This window comes from Centropristis striata, chromosome 18 (genome assembly GCF_030273125.1).
Source record: "Centropristis striata isolate RG_2023a ecotype Rhode Island chromosome 18, C.striata_1.0, whole genome shotgun sequence".
Taxonomy (NCBI): domain Eukaryota; kingdom Metazoa; phylum Chordata; class Actinopteri; order Perciformes; family Serranidae; genus Centropristis; species Centropristis striata.
Window position 1 is genome coordinate 29,193,176 of NC_081534.1, and position 19,682 is coordinate 29,212,857.

Sequence of the window (19,682 nt, forward strand, 5' to 3'; positions counted from 1 at the left end):
CACGTCTGCTGTTATTTAAATGGATTATTAAGAATATTGCAGGTTGTTTTCGTTTCCAGGAGCAGAATGATGCTTATTTCAACTCTATAAAAGCCTGTTTTCTAGCTGGTTTGTACTGGCTTACTAATTTTCTTTTATTTGGCAGTAAAGAGCAGTGAACAAGGTTAGAAAGCACTTCAGAACACTTCACATCAAACAGCAAACCACTTCATTTTAGGTACAAACGTGTGTGTGCAAGTGTGTGTGTGTGTGTGTGTGTGTGTGTGTGTGTGTGTGTGAGTAAGCAGCCTGCCTTCCAGTCTCTTCTGCAGCTCCCAAAATCCTGTCACAATAATAAGCCTGATCACAGAACAGGCCTATATCCATGGTGACATCTGTGACACACACACACACACACACACACATCTACACACACATGCATGCACACACACTTTCCATTAGTGCTGCTCTATTTCAGCTGAGGCCTACATGCGTGTGAAGGCAGGCCGAGCTGCTCCAGAATCAGCCAATCAGCACGTCCTTTCATCAGGCCCTTCATCACTTTTTAATTTTCTGCACAGAAAACGATAAAACACACGAGATAAAAGTGGAAAATAAAGAGGTCAGCGCTGGATTTACTGCTGTATAATGATAATATACTGTATCATTGCGAGCATTCGCCTCCTAAAGATGTAAATCAGCGGGTGAATTGTTCTGCAGAGAAAGTTTCCCTACATTCTGCAGATCCAAGATAAACCAGAAGACTTTGCGTCATCCTGCACACAGAGCTGACTGAGATGCTGAGTCAGGCTCCTGCGTCACTGTCTTTTTACTTCTTACTCAACTTGTTTTCCCTTCCATTGTTCCCCAGCAGCATATTGAATGAGAATTATGTCTGCAGCATGAACAGAGTTTGCATATGAGGCTTTAAAAGAAGATTAGAGCGCTCACAAGACATGAGGAGACAGAGAGAGAGAGAGAGAGAGAGGGGAGGGATGTGGTAAAGGTCCCTGGCCAGACTTTAAACAGGGATGCTGCAATTACATCGTCAGCTTCTACAAAGGAGGCTTTCAGGCACAGTACTGAGTGTAGGTCAGAGAGACTAAAACATAATAACTGGAGAAAAAATATAGACTTTAAAACACCCTACAAGACAAGTTTAATGCTTCATGTGTAGACATGCCATTAAAGGTTAATAATATTTTGTCATATTTTATCCTCACAGTGAGACAGATTATTTGTGCTTTCCTATTGGTATTTGCAAAAATCCACCAGGCCTTAACAAAAACAACCAATCAGAGTCAGGAGAGGTCTGTCAGACGGAATTGAAGACTGTGCACCTTACCTCACTTTCTTGCCTGTGTTTACATTATATCGTATATGTTTTTCTTTACATTAACTTGCCTATGTATGTTTATGTTTATGTATTGTATATTTTTATATTTTATATATATTTTATTTATTGTCAAACTGATTTTTGGAGCCAGCTGTCAAATCTCATTGTACATGTGTATAGTGACAATAAAGGCATTCTATTCTATTCTATCCCATTCCATGCTATTTTATTCTATTCTATTCTATGCCATGCCATGCCATGCCATTCCATTCCATTCCATTCTATTCTATTCTATTCTATTCTATTCTATTCTATTCTATTCTATTCTATTCTATTCCATTCCATTCCATGCTATTCTATTCTATTCTATTCTATTCTATTCTATTCCATTCCATGCTATTCTATTCTATTCTATTCTATTCTATTCCATTCCATGCTATTCTATTCCATTCGATTCCATGCTATTCTATTCTATTCTATTCTATGCCATGCCACTCTATTCCATTCCATTCCATTCCATTCTATTCTATTCTATTCTATTCCATTCCATTCCATGCTATTCTATTCTATTCTATTCCATTCCATTCTATTCCATTCCATTCCATGCTATTCTATTCTATTCTATTCTATTTTATTCCATTCCATGCTATTCTATTCCATTCGATTCCATGCTATTCTATTCTATTCCATTCCATGCTATTCTATTCCATTCCATGCTATTCTATTCTATTCTATTCCATTCCATTCCATGCTATTCTATTCCATTCGATTCCATGCTATTCTATTCTATTCTATTCTATTCTATGCCATGCCATTCTATTCCATTCCATTCCATTCCATTCTATTCTATTATATTCTATTCCATTCCATTCCATGCTATTCTATTCTATTCCATTCCATTCCATTCCATTCCATGCTATTCTATTCTATTCTATTCCATTCCATTCCATTCCATGCTATTCTATTCTATTCTATTCCATGCTATTCTATTCTATTCCATTCCATTCCATGCTATTCTATTCCATTCCATTCCATGCTATTCTATTCTATTCCATTCCATTCCATTCCATTCTATTCTGGTTGGATAGCTTGTCTGTCTCCAGAGCAGCTAAGAGCTCTCCTCCACATGAAGAAGTCTGACAGTGAGGTGAAGGGACCATTAAGCCCAGTGCTGCAGCTGCCCACCAGGGTGCTTCAAGGCTTATTTTCTGTAACCAGTGCAGCATGGAAGCATGGTGGAATTACCAAGACAGTGAGCTAACAGCGTGGTCAGTGCATTGGATTTTGGGAAGGTGGGGGCCTATCATTAGGGGCCAAGGTTAGTGATAAGTTAATTGGTTCTTTGGCTGAAGAGTTCAACTTATATTGTAATTGTCTACAAAATGAGAAGTCCCAGACCACTAACGCCAGAAAAGTTAAATTTTCGAGACTCATCAGATCCCAATGAATCACAGAAGTGACCTAGTTTGGGTTCAAAGCTAGCCTGGGTGTACCCACACTGCCTTGCACGCTTGATTTCATTTAGAACCTGCAGGCAGTCTGGCAACTACGGCTGTTTCTTAGCCCGGCAAGACGGAAGCTTGTAGTTTTGTAGTTTTCTTACGGATCCAACATGGCTGCAGCAGACGTGAAGCTCTCTTTGGATCTAGTTGTAGACAGTGTTCTAGATAGTTTAGAGCCAAATTTGATTTTAAAAGAAGAACAACGTTTGACTTTACACTCCTGTTTCACCACCAAAAAGGATGTTTTAGCCTTGCTTCCGACAGGATTTGGCCAAAGCCTAATCTACCAACTAGCCCCGCTACCGCTCGCTGCTGTAACCACGGTGATCTGGCTACGAGCCGGGGGACAGCGGAGCCGCCCAGAGACCCCCAGCAGCTCGTCTATTGACCATAAAATCAGTGGATGTGTGGCTGAATGACATGAGGGGGAATAAGGTGTAAAAATAAATAATCTTGCAGAAAGCGAGAACTGGAGAAGCAAAGCAGCAGCAACACTCACACACAGACACACACACACTCACCCGGTAGACTGTGAGCTGAAACTACAGAGCAGCCAGAGTCAGAACATGCTGCAGAAAAACGTTGCAGAAGCAGAATTGAGCATTTTAGTCTCAAAGGAGAGTTGGGCTAGTCTGGCTACGTAAACATCAGTTTCTGTCGCTCTACATACGTCATCTGGTATAACTGATCTGATTGGCTAAGAGCTACCTACAGATGCTTATGATAGAAATTCGTAGCGCCCAATAAACGGCTCTGGAGGATCGTAAACCACGCCTCCTCTACGGAAAAATTAATAGGTGGAAACCAGACTAGATCTCATTTGTGATTAGTCTGGTGTTAGCCAGGCTAGCCGTGAAAAATATCATGTTAAAGGCCGACTTAATTTTCTGATTTCTCCCTTCTTGCTGGAAATGAAAGGCCCAGAGAGCAGAGAGAGAGCAGACCAGGGGCCTCAGCACGCGGCCCGGAGCCTGGAGAGGAGCTCCAACCTGGCCTGAGCGTCCAGGACTCCCCCTGCTCCTCCCCCTGGAGCTCCAGACCTGACAGTGATGAATGAAACACTGCAGCTAATGTCTGGCTGGGGGATATTGGAGAGTCTACACACACACACACACACACACACACACACACACACACACACACACAGAAAAGATTGCCTCAACTGCACTGCAATTAAATCTACAAAGTAACCTCCCCCCACCCTCTCCTCCTCCTCCTCCTCCTCCTGTGTCTCTCTCTCTGATTGCCTGGTTTCTTCATCTTCCTCCTGCTCCCCCTTTTCTTATCAGCTCTCTCTCTTTACATCTCTCTCTCTCTCTCTCTCTTATTTCCTCTCCTCCACCGTGTTCCTCCCTCCCTCTATCTGAGCCTCTCAATCAGCCGCTCTGATTGCCATCATGGTTTTTATTACTGCCCATCATTACAACCATCAGTGTTATCCTTATTGTTGGGCTGCTGACAGCCTTCAGTGCTCCTCACAACATCTCGGGGAAGACGAGACGCTCGAGTGTTTTAAAGGTTTCATGTCAGAAAAGCAAACACGCTTCATGGGCTTTGGACACAATAGCCAAGGTTGTTGTTACGGAGATGCTTCCACTCGTATGTAATTGTGGTAAAACACTGAATAGCCTCAAAAATGATGAAGGTTGTTTAGAAGCAGCATTATGTTCACATTAGAACGCAAGTTTATCTATTTGACTATCTATCTTCAACTCATGCTATATATAAAATGTTTTGACGCGGGCCAATTGCAGCCCTCGTGACAATATTTTGTGGCCCCCATCTTTATATGAAAGTTTAATGTGAGTTTTATATGAATGGCACTGTACTGTGTTGTGTGTGGAAGGTCCCTTTAATTACTTTTTTGGTAATTTTGTGTCTTTTTTTAATAATTTTGTCTTTTTTAATAATTTTGTGTCTTTTTTAAAATAATTTTGTGTCTTTTTTAAATAATTTTGTGTCTTTTTAAAAATAATTTTATGTCTTTTTTTAATAATTTTGTGTCTTTTTTAAGATAATTTTATGTCTTTTTTTTAGTAATTTTGTGTCTGTTTTTAAATAATGTGTCTTTTTTGGTAATTCTGTGTCTTTTTTTGGGTCATTTTGTTTCTTTTTTAAGTAATTTAGTTTTTTTTCCTGTTATTTTGTGTCTTTTTTGGTCATTTTGCGTCTTTTTTTTGGTCATTTCGTGTCTTTTTTTTTGTCATTTTGTGTCTTTTTTTGGTCATTTTGATACTGCCTTCAGAGGCCCCGCTGCTCTACTGTTGCCCCGATCAGTCGATTGTTTGTGTTATTGTGCGACTTCAGTGAATTTGAACTGACCCTTTAAAACACCAAAGTCACACAATAACACAAACAAACTACCAGATCGATGCAGCAGTAGACCAGCAACTCCATTGTTCTGCAAGCTAAAATGACTGTTTTTGTCAATGGAGTCTGGTGGCTTTGAGAGAACGAAGATCGATAACAGCTTCAGTCACCTTTCATAAAGAGCTTTCTGACTGCAAGGTCGAGCGGTGAAGACGTTCTAAAAAGACATAAATGTCTTTAAAGAAACACTAAAACCCAATCAACATTTGAGGCCTTCATTTGCAAAAAACAAAATAAAAAAACACATCTCCATATTCATTTATTTTCCCCAATCATATTTTTTGTGTGTGCAATCCAGGAAATATCAATCAAACTGGTGTTGGTTTACTCACTTCATGAATGCCATTTATCATTTTTTTGGAAATAAATAAAAAAAAAGATCAAATGTATATGTATATATATATACACACACATACATACATAGTTTTAAATGTACAGATGATAATATTTCTTATAATAAATTAATATTGAATTTTTTTTAAATTATTTTATTCATTATTTTTTATTTGTTTCATTTTATTTTTTATATATAAACATAAAAAATATAATGAAACAAATAAAAAATAATGAATAAAATAATTTAAAAAATAATTATGAATAAAAGAAGCAACAAAAAAATTCAATATTAATCCATTATTAGAATTATTATCAACTGTACATTTAAAATCAAATGGTTACTTGTAGAAAAATTTAGCCTTTTTTTCACTTTGTACTAAGACTTTTCATGCTATAAAATGAGTTGTATTAAATTATTAATAAATGTTCCTATTACAATGTTACTTCCTGAGAGCCTCCTTGTATGGAGATGTATAGCTATGATAATGTACCAACAGTTACATCGGTACCTGCAACACATGAGTTTCTGGTTTTTCTTCACATCAGTAGAAATATTTCTGCTGTTAAAATATGCAGGTTAACTTGTTAGAGAGCTGCTTCAGTCACTTGTGTGTTATGAATGTTGTCTTCACTACCAGAAACAGTATAAAATCCAGTTAGCATTGGTTTCATTCTAGAGTTTAAGGTTTATAACACTGTTAAAACGTACTAAATAGTATGTTATTATGTTATTTCAGATGCAGTCATTCTTCTTTACAGGAAACTCTGCAGGAAATGATTCAATAAAAGTATCACTGGAGCTCCTTTTCCCCCTGAAGATAAATGTTGCTACAAGAAGACACTGTGTGAAACCCTGATACAAGGTTTCTATTTTTCCAAGATAATATTAAATTATCTCCTGCACTACACCTTCTTCACCTTCTAGATGTGTTAGAAGGGTCTGTTTCTCCTGTTTTCTTTTCTAAACCATTTGAAACACTGATTGACAGCTCTGTGTGTGTTTTAATAATTTTTTGTCTTTTTTAAATAATTTTGTGTCTTTTAATAATGTTGTGTCTTTTTGGGTCATTTTGTTTCTTTTTAAGTAATTTGGGGTTTTTTTCTGTCATTTTTTGTCTTTTTTAGTCATTTTGTGTCTTTTTTGGGTCATTTTGTGGGGTTTTTTTAAATAATGTTGTGTTTTTGGTAATTCTGTGTCTTTTTTGGTCATTTTATGTCTTTTTTAAGTAATTACGTGTTTTTTTCAGTCATTTTGTGTCTTTTTTTGCAATTTTGTGTATTTTTTGGTCATTTTGATACTGCCTCCAGCGGCCCCCTGGTAATTTGAAGGGTATGTTTCTCCTGTTTTCTTTTTTAAACCTCTTTTGAAACACTGATTGACAGCTCTGTGTGTGTAGTTAGCGCGGTGGTTAATGTGTGTGTGTGTGTGTGTGTGTGTGTGTGTGTGAGAGAGAGAGAGAGACTCGATCGATCACTCAGAGCCATTAGTAGTGAGAAAGGAAATAGTACTGAATGCACTTTGCAGTGAAAAAGATGGTGCACTGATTGAACCCTTTCAGACATGGAACTGTATAATAAATGTGTGTACATCTACAGCATATATTAAAGCAGCTAATGGCTTTTTGCATTCACATAAATGTAAAGCGAGTCTGGAAAATGTTTACGTTGACTGATAAGAGTCACAGTTCAAGGACAAGATGCTCAGACTGGGAAGCTTCTGTTTTTTTTTATAAATATATTAATTCATTCTGAATTCGATGCTTTCTGTTTTTATTAACAGTTTCCCAACTTTTCTGGAATTGGGCTTGTAAATAAATTATTATTCTTGAGTATTTCCATTCTACACTACTTCATAATTATCAGAGGGAAATATTGTACTTTTTAAAAATAATAATAATTTAATTTAAACAATATATATATATATATATATATATATATATATATATATATATACACACACACACATTTAAATATAAAACAATTAAAATAAATATATACATATATTTAAAAATAATGTGTATATATACGTACATTGAAATATATATATATATATACATATATATACATAAAAATATAAATAAATAGAAAAAAAGGAAAATAAATAGAAATTAATGACTTAATATTCATTTATTATTAGAAATATTCTTGTCCACACATGTAAAAATGTATTTATATTTTATTTACTCATAGAAAAATTTAGCGTTTTTGTCGCTGTGTACTAAGACTCATTAATTGGATTTAACTATTAGGAAATGTACCTATTACCATGTCACTTCTTGAGATAATAATTACATTTATTTACTTGTTTGTCATGTTTCCGTCTCAGAACTTTGACGCTTTTCAAGTTTATTTGAACAATTTGTTCATGTAAAAATGTCTTGTTAAATGTTCAGTTGTACTAAAAGACACTCTTAAGAGTGCTGTTCAATTTTCTAGTTAGTTACGTACATTTCTGTTTTAGCGTTACCAGTTTATTTTTAGATGCGCCCGTTCTTGCACCTCCTCAGTCCAAATATGGTCTCTCCCAGTTTCAAAAAACAATGATGGCAACAAACGTTATCGCAGAACTCCACAAACCAAGGGGTGACGTCACTGTGACTACGTCCATTATTTAAATACAGTCTATGGTGACAACACAGTTAACCCTTTAACGGGCGAAGAACTATATTTGGTACACAGTCACAGACCTATATATTTTGAGAAAGAAGTTGCAAATTTACTAGATTTAAGTGGCAAATCTGCGCGAAAAATGTCGCAGATTTACGAGAAAAAAGTGGGGGGAAAAACATTTTTTTTCTCACAGATTTACCACTTTAAATCTCATAAATAGATTTGCCACTTTAATCTTGTCAACTTTTTTACCATTAATTTGAGATTTCTTGGTCACAAATTTGAGATTTTTTTCTCACAAATTTGTAATTTTTTTTACCGTTAATTTGATATTTTTTCTCACAAATTTGTAATTTTTTTACCATTAATTTGAGATTTTTTTCTCACAAATTTGTAATTTTTTTTACCGTTAATTTGAGATTTTATTCTCATAAATTTGTAAAAAAAAAAAAAAAAATACCGTTAATTTGAGATTTTTTTCTCCTAAATTTGTAAAAATGTTTCTAGATAATAATAATCTATAATATTACCCCCCTCCCCCGGTCGGTATGTTTTCTTTTCTACACATTCCGGCTGTATGTAATATCCTCCAATATTCTCTAGGGTTGAAATTTGGAATATGCAAGTACTTCAATGAGTCCTATTAAGGGTTAACTGCCTCTCTGCCTCAGTCCCTGTCTGTTTTTTATTCCACTCCATCTTTTCTCCTCCGTCTCTTTACTAGAGCTCTCCCTCATCTGTTATGTGTCTCACATTCTCTCCTAAACGCCGTCATTTTGCCCGTCAAGGTTATCAGGCCGCCGTGTAACCGACAAAGAGCTCCGCTGATGGAATCACACACACAAACACACTCTTTATTCACCCTGTGTCCCTGTGTAACGGCTGTGACAACGGCGAGATGGATTGAGGAGCGCCATCAGGACCTGATAACGCCACACAGCTGCTGAACGGATGGACTGATACGGCTTTACAACGCCGCCTTCACCTGGATTCACCTGATCTCCTGTGTGTCTGATAAACCACATCAAGTGTTCACATACTTAAAGGGATAGCTCAGATTATTATAAGTGGGGCTGTAAGAGGTACTTATCCAGTCAGTGTGATAAATAGAGTAGATGGCGGTCAGCACGCCTCCAGTTTGGAGAAGCGGTTGTAAATACGGAGCAGGAGGAGGCATCCGGAAATGACTGATTTCAGGAAGCTTAAAGTTTCAGTTTTTTTAAAGAGTTTGACTGTTTTCAGTCTTTTGTTTTTGTCTCATGTGAGGCAGTTTTTGTTTGTAAGAAAGTTACAAATAAAAGAAGAAAATCAATTGTGAGTTGTAAGGCTCTCTCAGGTTCGTAGACTGGAAGCCCAAGAGTAAACACACACCGGGGAAAAAGACTGGTCTCAATGCAGGCTTTTATTCAATTCACTGGTAAATTTATGCATAGGGATGGGTACCTTTCATATTTGAACCGATACGGTATCGATACCAGGTACCTGGGAATCGCAGGAGTCCGAGGGATTTAATTTCAGCGAGGCAGTTTGGAGTAGAGTGGCAGGTAATATTCCTGAGTTGACGAGCGGAGTATCAACAGACGAACAGAGATGCAGCAGCTAGCTGCTAATGACTGGTCTACAGAAGAATGGAGAGCAAACGGACTAAGGAAGGTCCAATCTGGAGGCAGACGAAGGCCAAGCCCGGGTAGAGACATTGGAGAGATAGCAGCTGGCAGCTAGCAGGCCTAGAGCCGGCTGTTCGTCTCTGCGCCGCGGTAGAAGAGGGCAGCAGCTAGTGGCTAGTGGCCGCGGTGAGCAGACAGGACCAGACGAGGAGGTAAATAAAAAAATCAAAAATAGTGCGATCGTCAGCACGCTTGTTAATGAGAGACCTCAAATGAAAACAGGTTGAAATCAATGATCAGTTTAAAGTTAACGCCGTTTAGGTACCGAAACATGGTACCGTTTGATTTTACATGAATCGGTACTCGGTAGTACCGACGGAATTCGGTCGGTACCTATAAAAGTACCGAATTCGGTACCCATCCCTATTTATGCAGCACTGGTCTTAGGCCCCGTTTACATGAGAACGCTTGCCGGTTAAAAACAACAAAATATTTTATCGGAAGTGCCTTTCGTTTAGGCGGTGACGGCATTTTGGGGGCTTAAAAACGCAAAAATCTGAAACCACCCTTCAGAGTGTAAAACTGTAATCCGCTCTGTCGTAGCGTGTCCGTCTACACTGCCAAGACGCAAAACTCTGCTCAGATCTGCTCACGTTACGTACGCGTTTACGTCACATACATGCTCCAGTACAGGAAAATAAACAAACGTGGGATTATTTCCATGTGTCGGACCTTCAAGCTGCTCTGGCAGCTCTAATAAACTTACAGGAGTCTTTCCACCAAATGTACAGGATATGTAGAGATAGTATTAGTGAACAGAGAAGGATCTGGAATTACCTCCATCACATTTTGGATGCACCAATTGGTGGGAGGCGAGCCAGACGGCTTTGGACGAGACCTGGGAGATCTAGTGATGGAGGAGAACTTTATGGAAGGAGTAGCTGATGAAAATGTGAGGCGTGAAAACTTCCACATGCCCAAAGATGCTCTTATGGCTTTAAGTGATGCCGCCTGGCATGCATACCCAATCCAACTAAACACACTTTAGCGTCACCGTATGCACGCTGATTTCCTCCTGAAAACGCTCGTGTAAACGTCTTCTGTTCAGACTGTCATCATGTAAATGTAGCCTTAGACTGATCACTCTTGCAGCATCCCAGTCATATTGAGCCCCAATTTTTTTAAATAATTCACAATTTAATCCTCTACAGAAGTTGGACTTACACGCAACCCAATTCTATTGGGCAACAGCTGTTCAAGTCTTTGAATTTACAGAAGAATGACTGTATTGTGATATAAAAGTACATATACTCAAATCCGAATGTATACCCATTGATCCAAAGTGAAATCTCACAATGTACAATTTTTTTTCAAATACTATTTTTCTATTTCAAAGAAAAATCATAAAAAGCCCACATTAAAGAAGCTGTTACAAACAGATATTTGCTATGTTTTACAAAATAAATTACCCAAAGGATTGGTGAATTATCAAAATGTTGATGTTTTTTAAAAGGTCAATTGTCATTTCACCACTAGACAATTCATTCTTCATCATCTTTTCTGCTTCTGAAGTGCAAGAACGACTATATCTTCACCAGCTGAAGCTAGTAAACTAACTGTTAGTTGGACTGCAGCTGCAGCTTTTCATTTGGAGAGAATCAAAAGGCCGAAGGGGTTTCTGGCTTCAACTAAGCTGCTGCGGTGCCAAGAAACAACTTTTTTGCTTTCTATTAAATAAACTTCACCTCTTGAAATCCCAGTCTTATTAGCATAATATATCAGTTATGTCAAATATTCCCTGTAAAAAAACCTGCACAATCCACAACAGCAAGCAGCAATAATGATGATTTACACCCACAAGTACACCTGCTCATTAAGAGACCAGCTGCTGGATGTCTGAACACATCTGCATTAAGCTGTGATGAGGATGACATTAACGTCTTCATTAGGCTTTTTGTCTTCATTTCTCTTTTCCATCTGTGTGGCTCTTTGTGGAGGGGGAGGGGATAATCAGGCAACATCAGAACACAAGTATTACATTGATCAACTGGATATAATTTACCATTTTACCAGAAGTGGGAAGATCCAACCTCTATGAAATCGGTTTCTGCCCCTTTTAATACCAATCAGCCTGATTTAGCAACAAGAACGTACATAATATTACATTATTCTGCAGTTAGAAGACTATTAGAGGAAACTAAAGCTGGTAAATTGATCTTTTACATTAGATTTCTTTAGGGAATGGCATAGTAGTAGTCATAGACGGGACTCGAGTCATTTGGTCCAACCACAAGGAAATCGCTAAGTCATGTTGCCTTGGGCGAGTCAAGTCAAGTTGAGTCTTTAGTTGAGGTAAGTCAAGTCCAGAGTCAAGTCCTAACAAAATATTTTATTATTCAACTGATAATGACCATTTAAGTTTTGAAATGTAACTTAGATATTGGGTTTCTGTGGTTTGCAGAAACATTACAATGCCAACATTTGTTTTTGTCAGTTGAGTTGATTGGTGATTTCGGCATCAGGCTAATGTTAGCTAGCTATGGGGTTGTTAGAGAACAGATTGTATCCGTCTAACGTCAGCTAACATCAGCCATAACAGGTCTTAACTGATCCAAATGAGTTTTCAAATGATGAAAAAAATTTGAAACAAACACAGAACCTTCAAATGTCAACATTAACAACATTGAACATTTTTTATTATCTAAATGGTAAATGGAGTCCACTTATATAGCGCTTTTATCCAAAGCGCTTTACACTACACACTACGCTCATTCACCCGTTCACACACACACATTCATACTGGTGGCCAAGGGTACCAGAGCACGCTGGTGCCACCTGCCACCATTAGGAATTCATTCACAAAACGATGAACGCAACATCGGGGTTCAGTATCTTGCTCAAGAATACTTCGACATGTAGGCTGCAATGGTCAGGGTTCGAAACCACCAACCTTCCGATCACTGGATGGACGCTCTACCAACTGAGACACAGCCGCCCTAAAACTTAAAACATTTAGGTCTGAGTTTTTAACTTCTAAGTCAAAGTCAAGTCTTATATCATCAAAACACTGACTTAGATTCAAATTGATTCAAGTCCAATTGACAATGACTTGAGTCCATATCTCTGGTAGCAGTAGTAGAAGTAGTAGTAACATAGAACAACCTCTCGTGACAAAGTTAGGACGGACCATAGATTGTTATATTTCCCCAATAAAACAACTTTTGCTTCATTAATTTGCCGATCCAGTCAGAGCAACTGAGGGGCAATGACACAAAGTTGAAGGTTTTTATTAAAAGATTCCAAGAAGACATCCAGGACATCCACTGTTGGGTTTGGTTACAGGTGCAACAGAGTGACCATGGCTGTCAGTGATGAAACCAGCAAGAGCAGCAAAACACCCTTTTTTACCAGCTAAGTTACTCTTTAAAGTGGAAATCTGAACATCTACAAGTCAATAACAACTGGACACCTGCTGAGAAAGATCGTGTGATAGGACTCAAAGCTCCAGAACATCCACATGAAATAGTTTCGTCTAACTTCTATTTCCAAAGTAAAAAAGAAGAGAGCTTTCAGTCCTATCTATCTTCCTTTTTCCACCTTTCTGAATCTAAAATCCAACGCTTCAATTCAATATCAACAAAGTCACCTGAATTAAGATATTCAAGAGGTCAAACAGCTATAGGGACCTCCTTTACTAAAGAATTCCTCTGTCGACCAACACTCAAACAACTCATCAATTACTTGATTTAATGGACACATCTGTAAACAGTGTTTCCCCACAAAGAATCATGAAAAAGTACCACTTTAAACTTTGTGTTTACTAAAGATCTGCCTGTAATTTTCTTGGAAACAAGTCATTCAGTATGAAAAAAAGCATTCAGAAAGATTGATGGCCAAATCTTTGCCAACCAAGAGCAAAACAACCCATTAGTTGAGGGAACCACTATAAACAATATGAAAACATCTGCTTTAGCTCTTCAGATAAAGGCTTGTGGCCCAACCTGGCCTGCTTTATATCCTCCGGGTCAGTTTCTAGAAAAATCAATCAACCACATTAACAATAACACACTACATTTTAACCCGTATATTAAGATTTCGCACTTAAAAACCATTTCCCAGCAAAAAATAAGAATAATCGGACTGATTTGGTTAAAGCGATGGACATGCATTGATACACAAACCTCTTGTTCGGCGTGGTTGGCCTTCTCCTGGCTGCTAGTGGACTCTTTGAGGTCAAACGTCCGTTCTGGTCCAATTTAGAGACATTGTTTGGTTCCTTAAGAAAATTGCAAATACTTTGCTGCCAATAAAATTACAGGTCGTGTTTTCGGATATTGTGGTCACGCTACACTTCGTCTCCGAAATCCGGTCGGGTCCAAACGGCTCCAAACGCCGAATATCCTTCAAAAAGAGAAAATCGCTTGTTTTGTTTTTTGGTTTCCATAGCCCTTTCAGAAGCTGAGTTTTCAGTCGTTTGAAAGTACTTTTTCTCTCTTGTCTTTTCGGAGCCGAGGCAGAGCTTGTCCCCATCCACCTCCAGCACCACCTCCACCACCTCCACCACCACCACCACCACGCCTGGACATTTCTTGATTTCCTCTGGCGCTGCAGCCCTGAGCCAGACAGACAAAGGAGGGGAAGCCCTGCCAAGTCTCTCCACTGCAGGCATGGCTTTTTCCTTTCCTCTCTGCTCCCTCGCTCTTTCTTCGTCTCTCTCGATTGTGGCAGCGTTCCCGAGAAGCTTTGGCGACGCTCCAGCATGTCTGCCACTCCGTCTGAACCTTCCCATCCATCCATCCATCCATCGCAATCGTCCTTTTTCGCGGTGGACCCCCGCCCTCCTAACCCACATCCTCCTTCCCCACGTCCAACCCCCTCCAGTCTGAAAAATACTGAACACACTTTGGGAATCCAAAAAAAATTCTAAAAAACTCCAACATTTACCTCTGCACTCCTCCCATCTTCCCATTTATCTCCGTCTCTTTAACCTAAACACCACAGAGTCAATATCTTCTCCTCGCAACCTTTACACTTCCTACTTATTACTGTCATCTTTCCCATTTTAATGTTAGAGGGTGTGTGTGTGTGTGTGTGTGTGTGTGTGTGTGTCTTGGGTCTTTTGTTCAGTGCCAGTGCAGATCTATTCATCATGTGCCAAGACTCAGCGCCCTCACTTGTAGTGAAGAGGGGGCAGGTTGGTGCCAACTGCCCCGACTGCCAACTTGGTGCTGCTGTCGGTCTGTTTATGCACACACAAAAAACTCCCTATCTCACAAACACACACTTTTGTTTCACCCATTTACTTGTTAGAGTGACAGTTATTCTTTCAGATAAATAAATAAGTCAACAGATGTACGGATAATTAAAAGACAATCCTGATATTTGTGAATTAAAGCTGCTAAAATCTGATATTTATATTGCAGATATCCTTATTCAATGACTTCTTCTTCTGAACAAGTTGTTATTAACTAATAAAATGAAGTTTGTGATTTTGTTTGTTCTGCATGCATGAAGAATGATGTGTTTCAATACTGCTCTAAATATTGATTTTGATTTGTTTTATGTGATTTTGCATATATTTTCCATATGGTGAGTTTGTGCAAAATGCATGGCATGACTGTTTGATGGTAGACTTGGTAAAAGATTTCCATATTTATGACTTACAAGCTCTCATATCTACTGAAGACGGCAGTATGATTGCAAAGTTTGTCATCATGCAAGGATAAAAAATATTGTCAATTGACAATATACACTATAACCATTTAATTTGTGTTTAATTAGATAGGACAATGGACTTTGGCCAACAGTATTTCCTTGTTTTTTTTAGACGGATACATTGGCGCACTCAGAAAGTCAAAGTTGCAAGTAAGACTCATTTTTACTGATATCAATATTGCACAGTTCAAAGTATTTAATGCTGCCTCATTATAATTATTATGTGATTCTAATCAGGATGAAAAAGCCACTTCAATCACATTAAGAACATCTATTCTGCAAGAAAACTTAAAATTGTAATTTAAATTGATACAATGATAGTAACAAAAACCTCCAACCAAGGTATCTTATAGTTAGGTAACATAACATAACGCACACATAAGAAGCACACTGCACAAAATATCACAATTAAGTAATTCACAACAAGTTACAAGACAGTGTGATACGTCAAAAACTACAGAACGGCGACTAAGTTGACCTCAATTCTCTACTTTTAGCAATAGTAGTAGCTACCGTATTTGGTCTTGTTATATCAGTGGTGGAAAGTAACTAAAGTACAATTTTGAGGCACCTGAACTTCCATTTTTCTGTTATTTTCCCCTCTCAAATAGAAATCAGAGGCAAAATTTTGCACTTTTGACTTCACATTTATTTCATACTTTTACTTTGAAGATTCAGATTATTAAAAAATGATGACCAAAAAAATAAATTATGTAATATTATAGATTAAGACAGGCTAAGTTCACTATTACAATACAACTATCAGAAACTACAAATGAGTGAGCACAATATCCCGTTAATATGCAATTAAAAAAAACAGTTATAATGCATAAATGGGTATCAAGTGTGGTAGTTTAAGTGTAGTTCACTGCTAATACTTTTGTACCTTTGCTTTCAATTTGAAATGCAGGACTTTTATTTGTTCAGGACAAAGTACAGCAACTCTTATATTAGTATTAGACCTCCTACTTTTATTTACTTAACTTCAGTAGTAACTGCAGTAAAGAGCAGATTTAAAGGAGTCAAAGAGCAATTACATAGTAGAAAAATGCACCACAATATCAGGGTTAATTCACATATATTTGCAAATATTTTGTGTTTTTAACAAACTATTTCTGTCAATATTCAAACAGTGCTCAAGAGCCAAACTCACTTGCGCATGCGCAGTATCAGCGCTTCAGTGATGCTAGTAGCAGCAGGTGCTAACGGCTAAATTTACAGTTAAAGCTATTTAACGTTAATTACACGTTTATAACGGATTCAGTTGCCGTTGTGTATGTAAGGCAACGCTGCAGACAATATCTAGAGATAACAAGAACACGAAATAAACCAGCAAACTATTAATGTTGTTTCGCTACATAGCGCCATAAAGTTATATCACTTTTTCGAGAGAAGCTAACATGCTAACGGTAGCTTACCGGAGACTTTGATGCCTTGAGTCCGGCCGGGGAGCGCTGTCTCTGGGGTTGGCATCTGGGCTTTAGAGGCCATCTCTCCCATCCTACTGTTGACTAAATGACGCCAGATGAGTCTGAGCCTGGAGGAGGAGACCATTGAACCTGCAGCAGCACCGACACACACCTCCTCCTGCTGCACACTGAGGGCTAGCTCTGAGGCTAAAAGCTACATAACAGAGAAGTTATCTAACGGCAGCACGAGGATTGTGTAACGTCAAGGTGTCCACGTTACTCAACACTGACCATCAACAAAAAGACATGCATATCAACCAAGGTTATAATAGTTTTGGATTTTTCATTAGTTTTAGTTTTAATTTCATTGTGAATTTTTGCTTTTAAATTCAGTTAGTTTTAGTTAGTTTTTAGAGTGAGTTTTCTAGTTTTAGTTTAGTTTTTATTTTTTGGAAAATGCTTAGTTTTAGTTTAGTTTTTATTAGTTTTAGTGTTAGTTTTAGTTTTTTTGTAATGGGCTATGTGTTGGTGCCAGATTCAAAGTGGTCATAATAAATTTTGCCTTTATTTCCTTTGGTTTATCATCTCAGCCCCAATAAGGTTATTAACTGTTTTTAATTTTGGTTCTAGTGTAAACATCCTAGTCTCAGTAAACATATTCACCACGTGTTGCATGTTCAAATAGAAACACTGAATTATGAATGAAAAAAGTTGACAAAAACGAAAACTAAGGACATTTTCACTATAATTTTAGTTAGTTTTAGTTCGTTTTGTAACCACACAATACAGTTTCAGTTAGTTATCGTTTTTTAAAAAAGTTTTTATTTTTATTTCAGTTAACGAAAATGTTTTTTCAATTCTAGTTTTCGTTATTTCGTTAGTTTTCGTTAACTATAATAACCTTGATATCAACAATATGCACAATTAAAACATGACAGAAAACAGTCTGGAGCAAGCTAAAATACTGCACAAAACTGACTGTAAACAATCAATATTTAGAGAAAGCCTTAACTTTTTATTTTTGTTTATCTTCTTTCCACTATTTAATTGCAATCACACATGCGCCGAATTCACCAGATGATCTCCTTATTTCTTGAGGTCATTGATAAATACACTTTAAACATGTGTCCCTTCACCTATAAGAAAACAACACTAATTTCATAGATTTATAAAAGGAGTTTGGTATTGTTGCAACAAAAGTAATGTCATAGACGTTTTATATGGCATTTTACCACAAACAAAACATCATTCAAATATATATATATACACTTAAAGCGTGATGTAAAGCATGTGTCACTGAAGGACCTATCTGAATTCCTGCACAAATAGTCAATATTTAGAGAAATCCTTAATTTCTTCTTCTTTCCATCACATGTGCACCGAATTCAACAGACTACCTCTTTATTTCTTTCATTTACTGATACATACACTTTAAACATGTGTCCCTTCACCTATTAGTGAAATAACGCACATTTTGTAGATTTATAAATGGAGTTTGGTATAGTTGCAAACCATTCCAACAGCTGTGCTGCAAAAGTAATGTCATAGACGGTTTATATGGCGTTAGAATACAGAACAGCATTAAAATATACATTATATGTACACTTAAAACATGATGTAAAGCATTTGTGACTGAAGAACCAATCTGAAGTCCTGCACAAATAGAAACTCTAAGCAGTCGTTAGTTGGAGAAATTCTTAACTTCTTTCTTACTCTTTTTCTTTTTCTTTCCACTATTGACATCACATGTGAGCCAAATTCACCAGATGACCTCCTTATTTCTTGATTTTATTTGTACATACACGTTAAACATGTGTACCCTGACATATAAGTATAATATCACAAATTTGATAGATTTATAAATGGAGTTTGGTATTGTTGCAAACCATCCTCACAGCTGTGCTGCAAAGTAATACCATAGACATTTTCTTCTTTCCATTATTGATTATTACTTTGTACATAATCATTAGTTGGAGAAATTGTTAAATTCTTACTCACTCTTTTTCTTTTCTTTTTTCCATAATGTGTGCCAAATTCCCCAGACAGCCTCCTTATTTATTGAATTAACTGATGCATACACTTTAAACATGTGTCCCTTCACCTATTAGTGAAATAACACTAATTTTGTAGATTTATAAATGGAGTTTGGTATAGTTGCAAACCATTCCAACAGCCGTGCTGCAAAAGTAATGTCATAGACATTTTATATGGCATTTTACGACAAACAAAACAGCATGCATATTAGATACATATACAGTTAACACATGATGTAAAGCATTTGTCACAAAGAACCAATCTGAATTCCTGCACAAATAGTCAATATTTAGAGAAATTCTTTACTTCTTACTCACTCTTTTTCTTCTTCTTTCCATCACATGTGCGCCGAATTCTCCAGACAACCTCTTTATTTCTTGAATTAACTGATACATACACTTTAAATGTGTGTACTCTCACCTATTAGTAAAATAACACTCATTTGATTGATTTATAAATGGAGTTTGGTATTGTTGTAAACCATTTTAAAAGCTGTGTTGCAAAGTAATACCATAGACATTTTATTCTTTCCATTGTTGTTTTGAATTCCAGCACAATAAAGACTCGAAGTAATCTTTAGTTGGAGAAATGCTTCACTTCTTACTCACTCTTTTTCTTCTTCTTTCCATCACGTGTGCCGAATTTTATTGAATTAACTGATACATACACTTTAAATATGTGTCCCTTCACATATAAGTAAAATAACACTAATTTGATAGATCTATAAATGGAGGTTGGTATTATTGCAAACCTTGAAAAATGATTATTTTCATCATCAATTATT

General features: G+C 37.1%; 1 protein-coding gene across 1 annotated transcript in view; it reads right to left on the minus strand.

Moving 5' to 3' along the window:
- The window catches only part of msraa (methionine sulfoxide reductase Aa), a 47,315-nt gene extending 30,192 nt beyond the window's left edge, over window positions 1–17,123 (minus strand). The window contains exon 1 of the mRNA XM_059356178.1: window positions 16,874–17,123. Coding sequence (XP_059212161.1) covers window positions 16,874–17,009 — 136 coding nt within the window. The 5' untranslated portion in view covers window positions 17,010–17,123. The remainder of the gene's footprint in view (window positions 1–16,873) is intronic.
- Window positions 17,124–19,682: the final 2,559 nt, after the last annotated feature.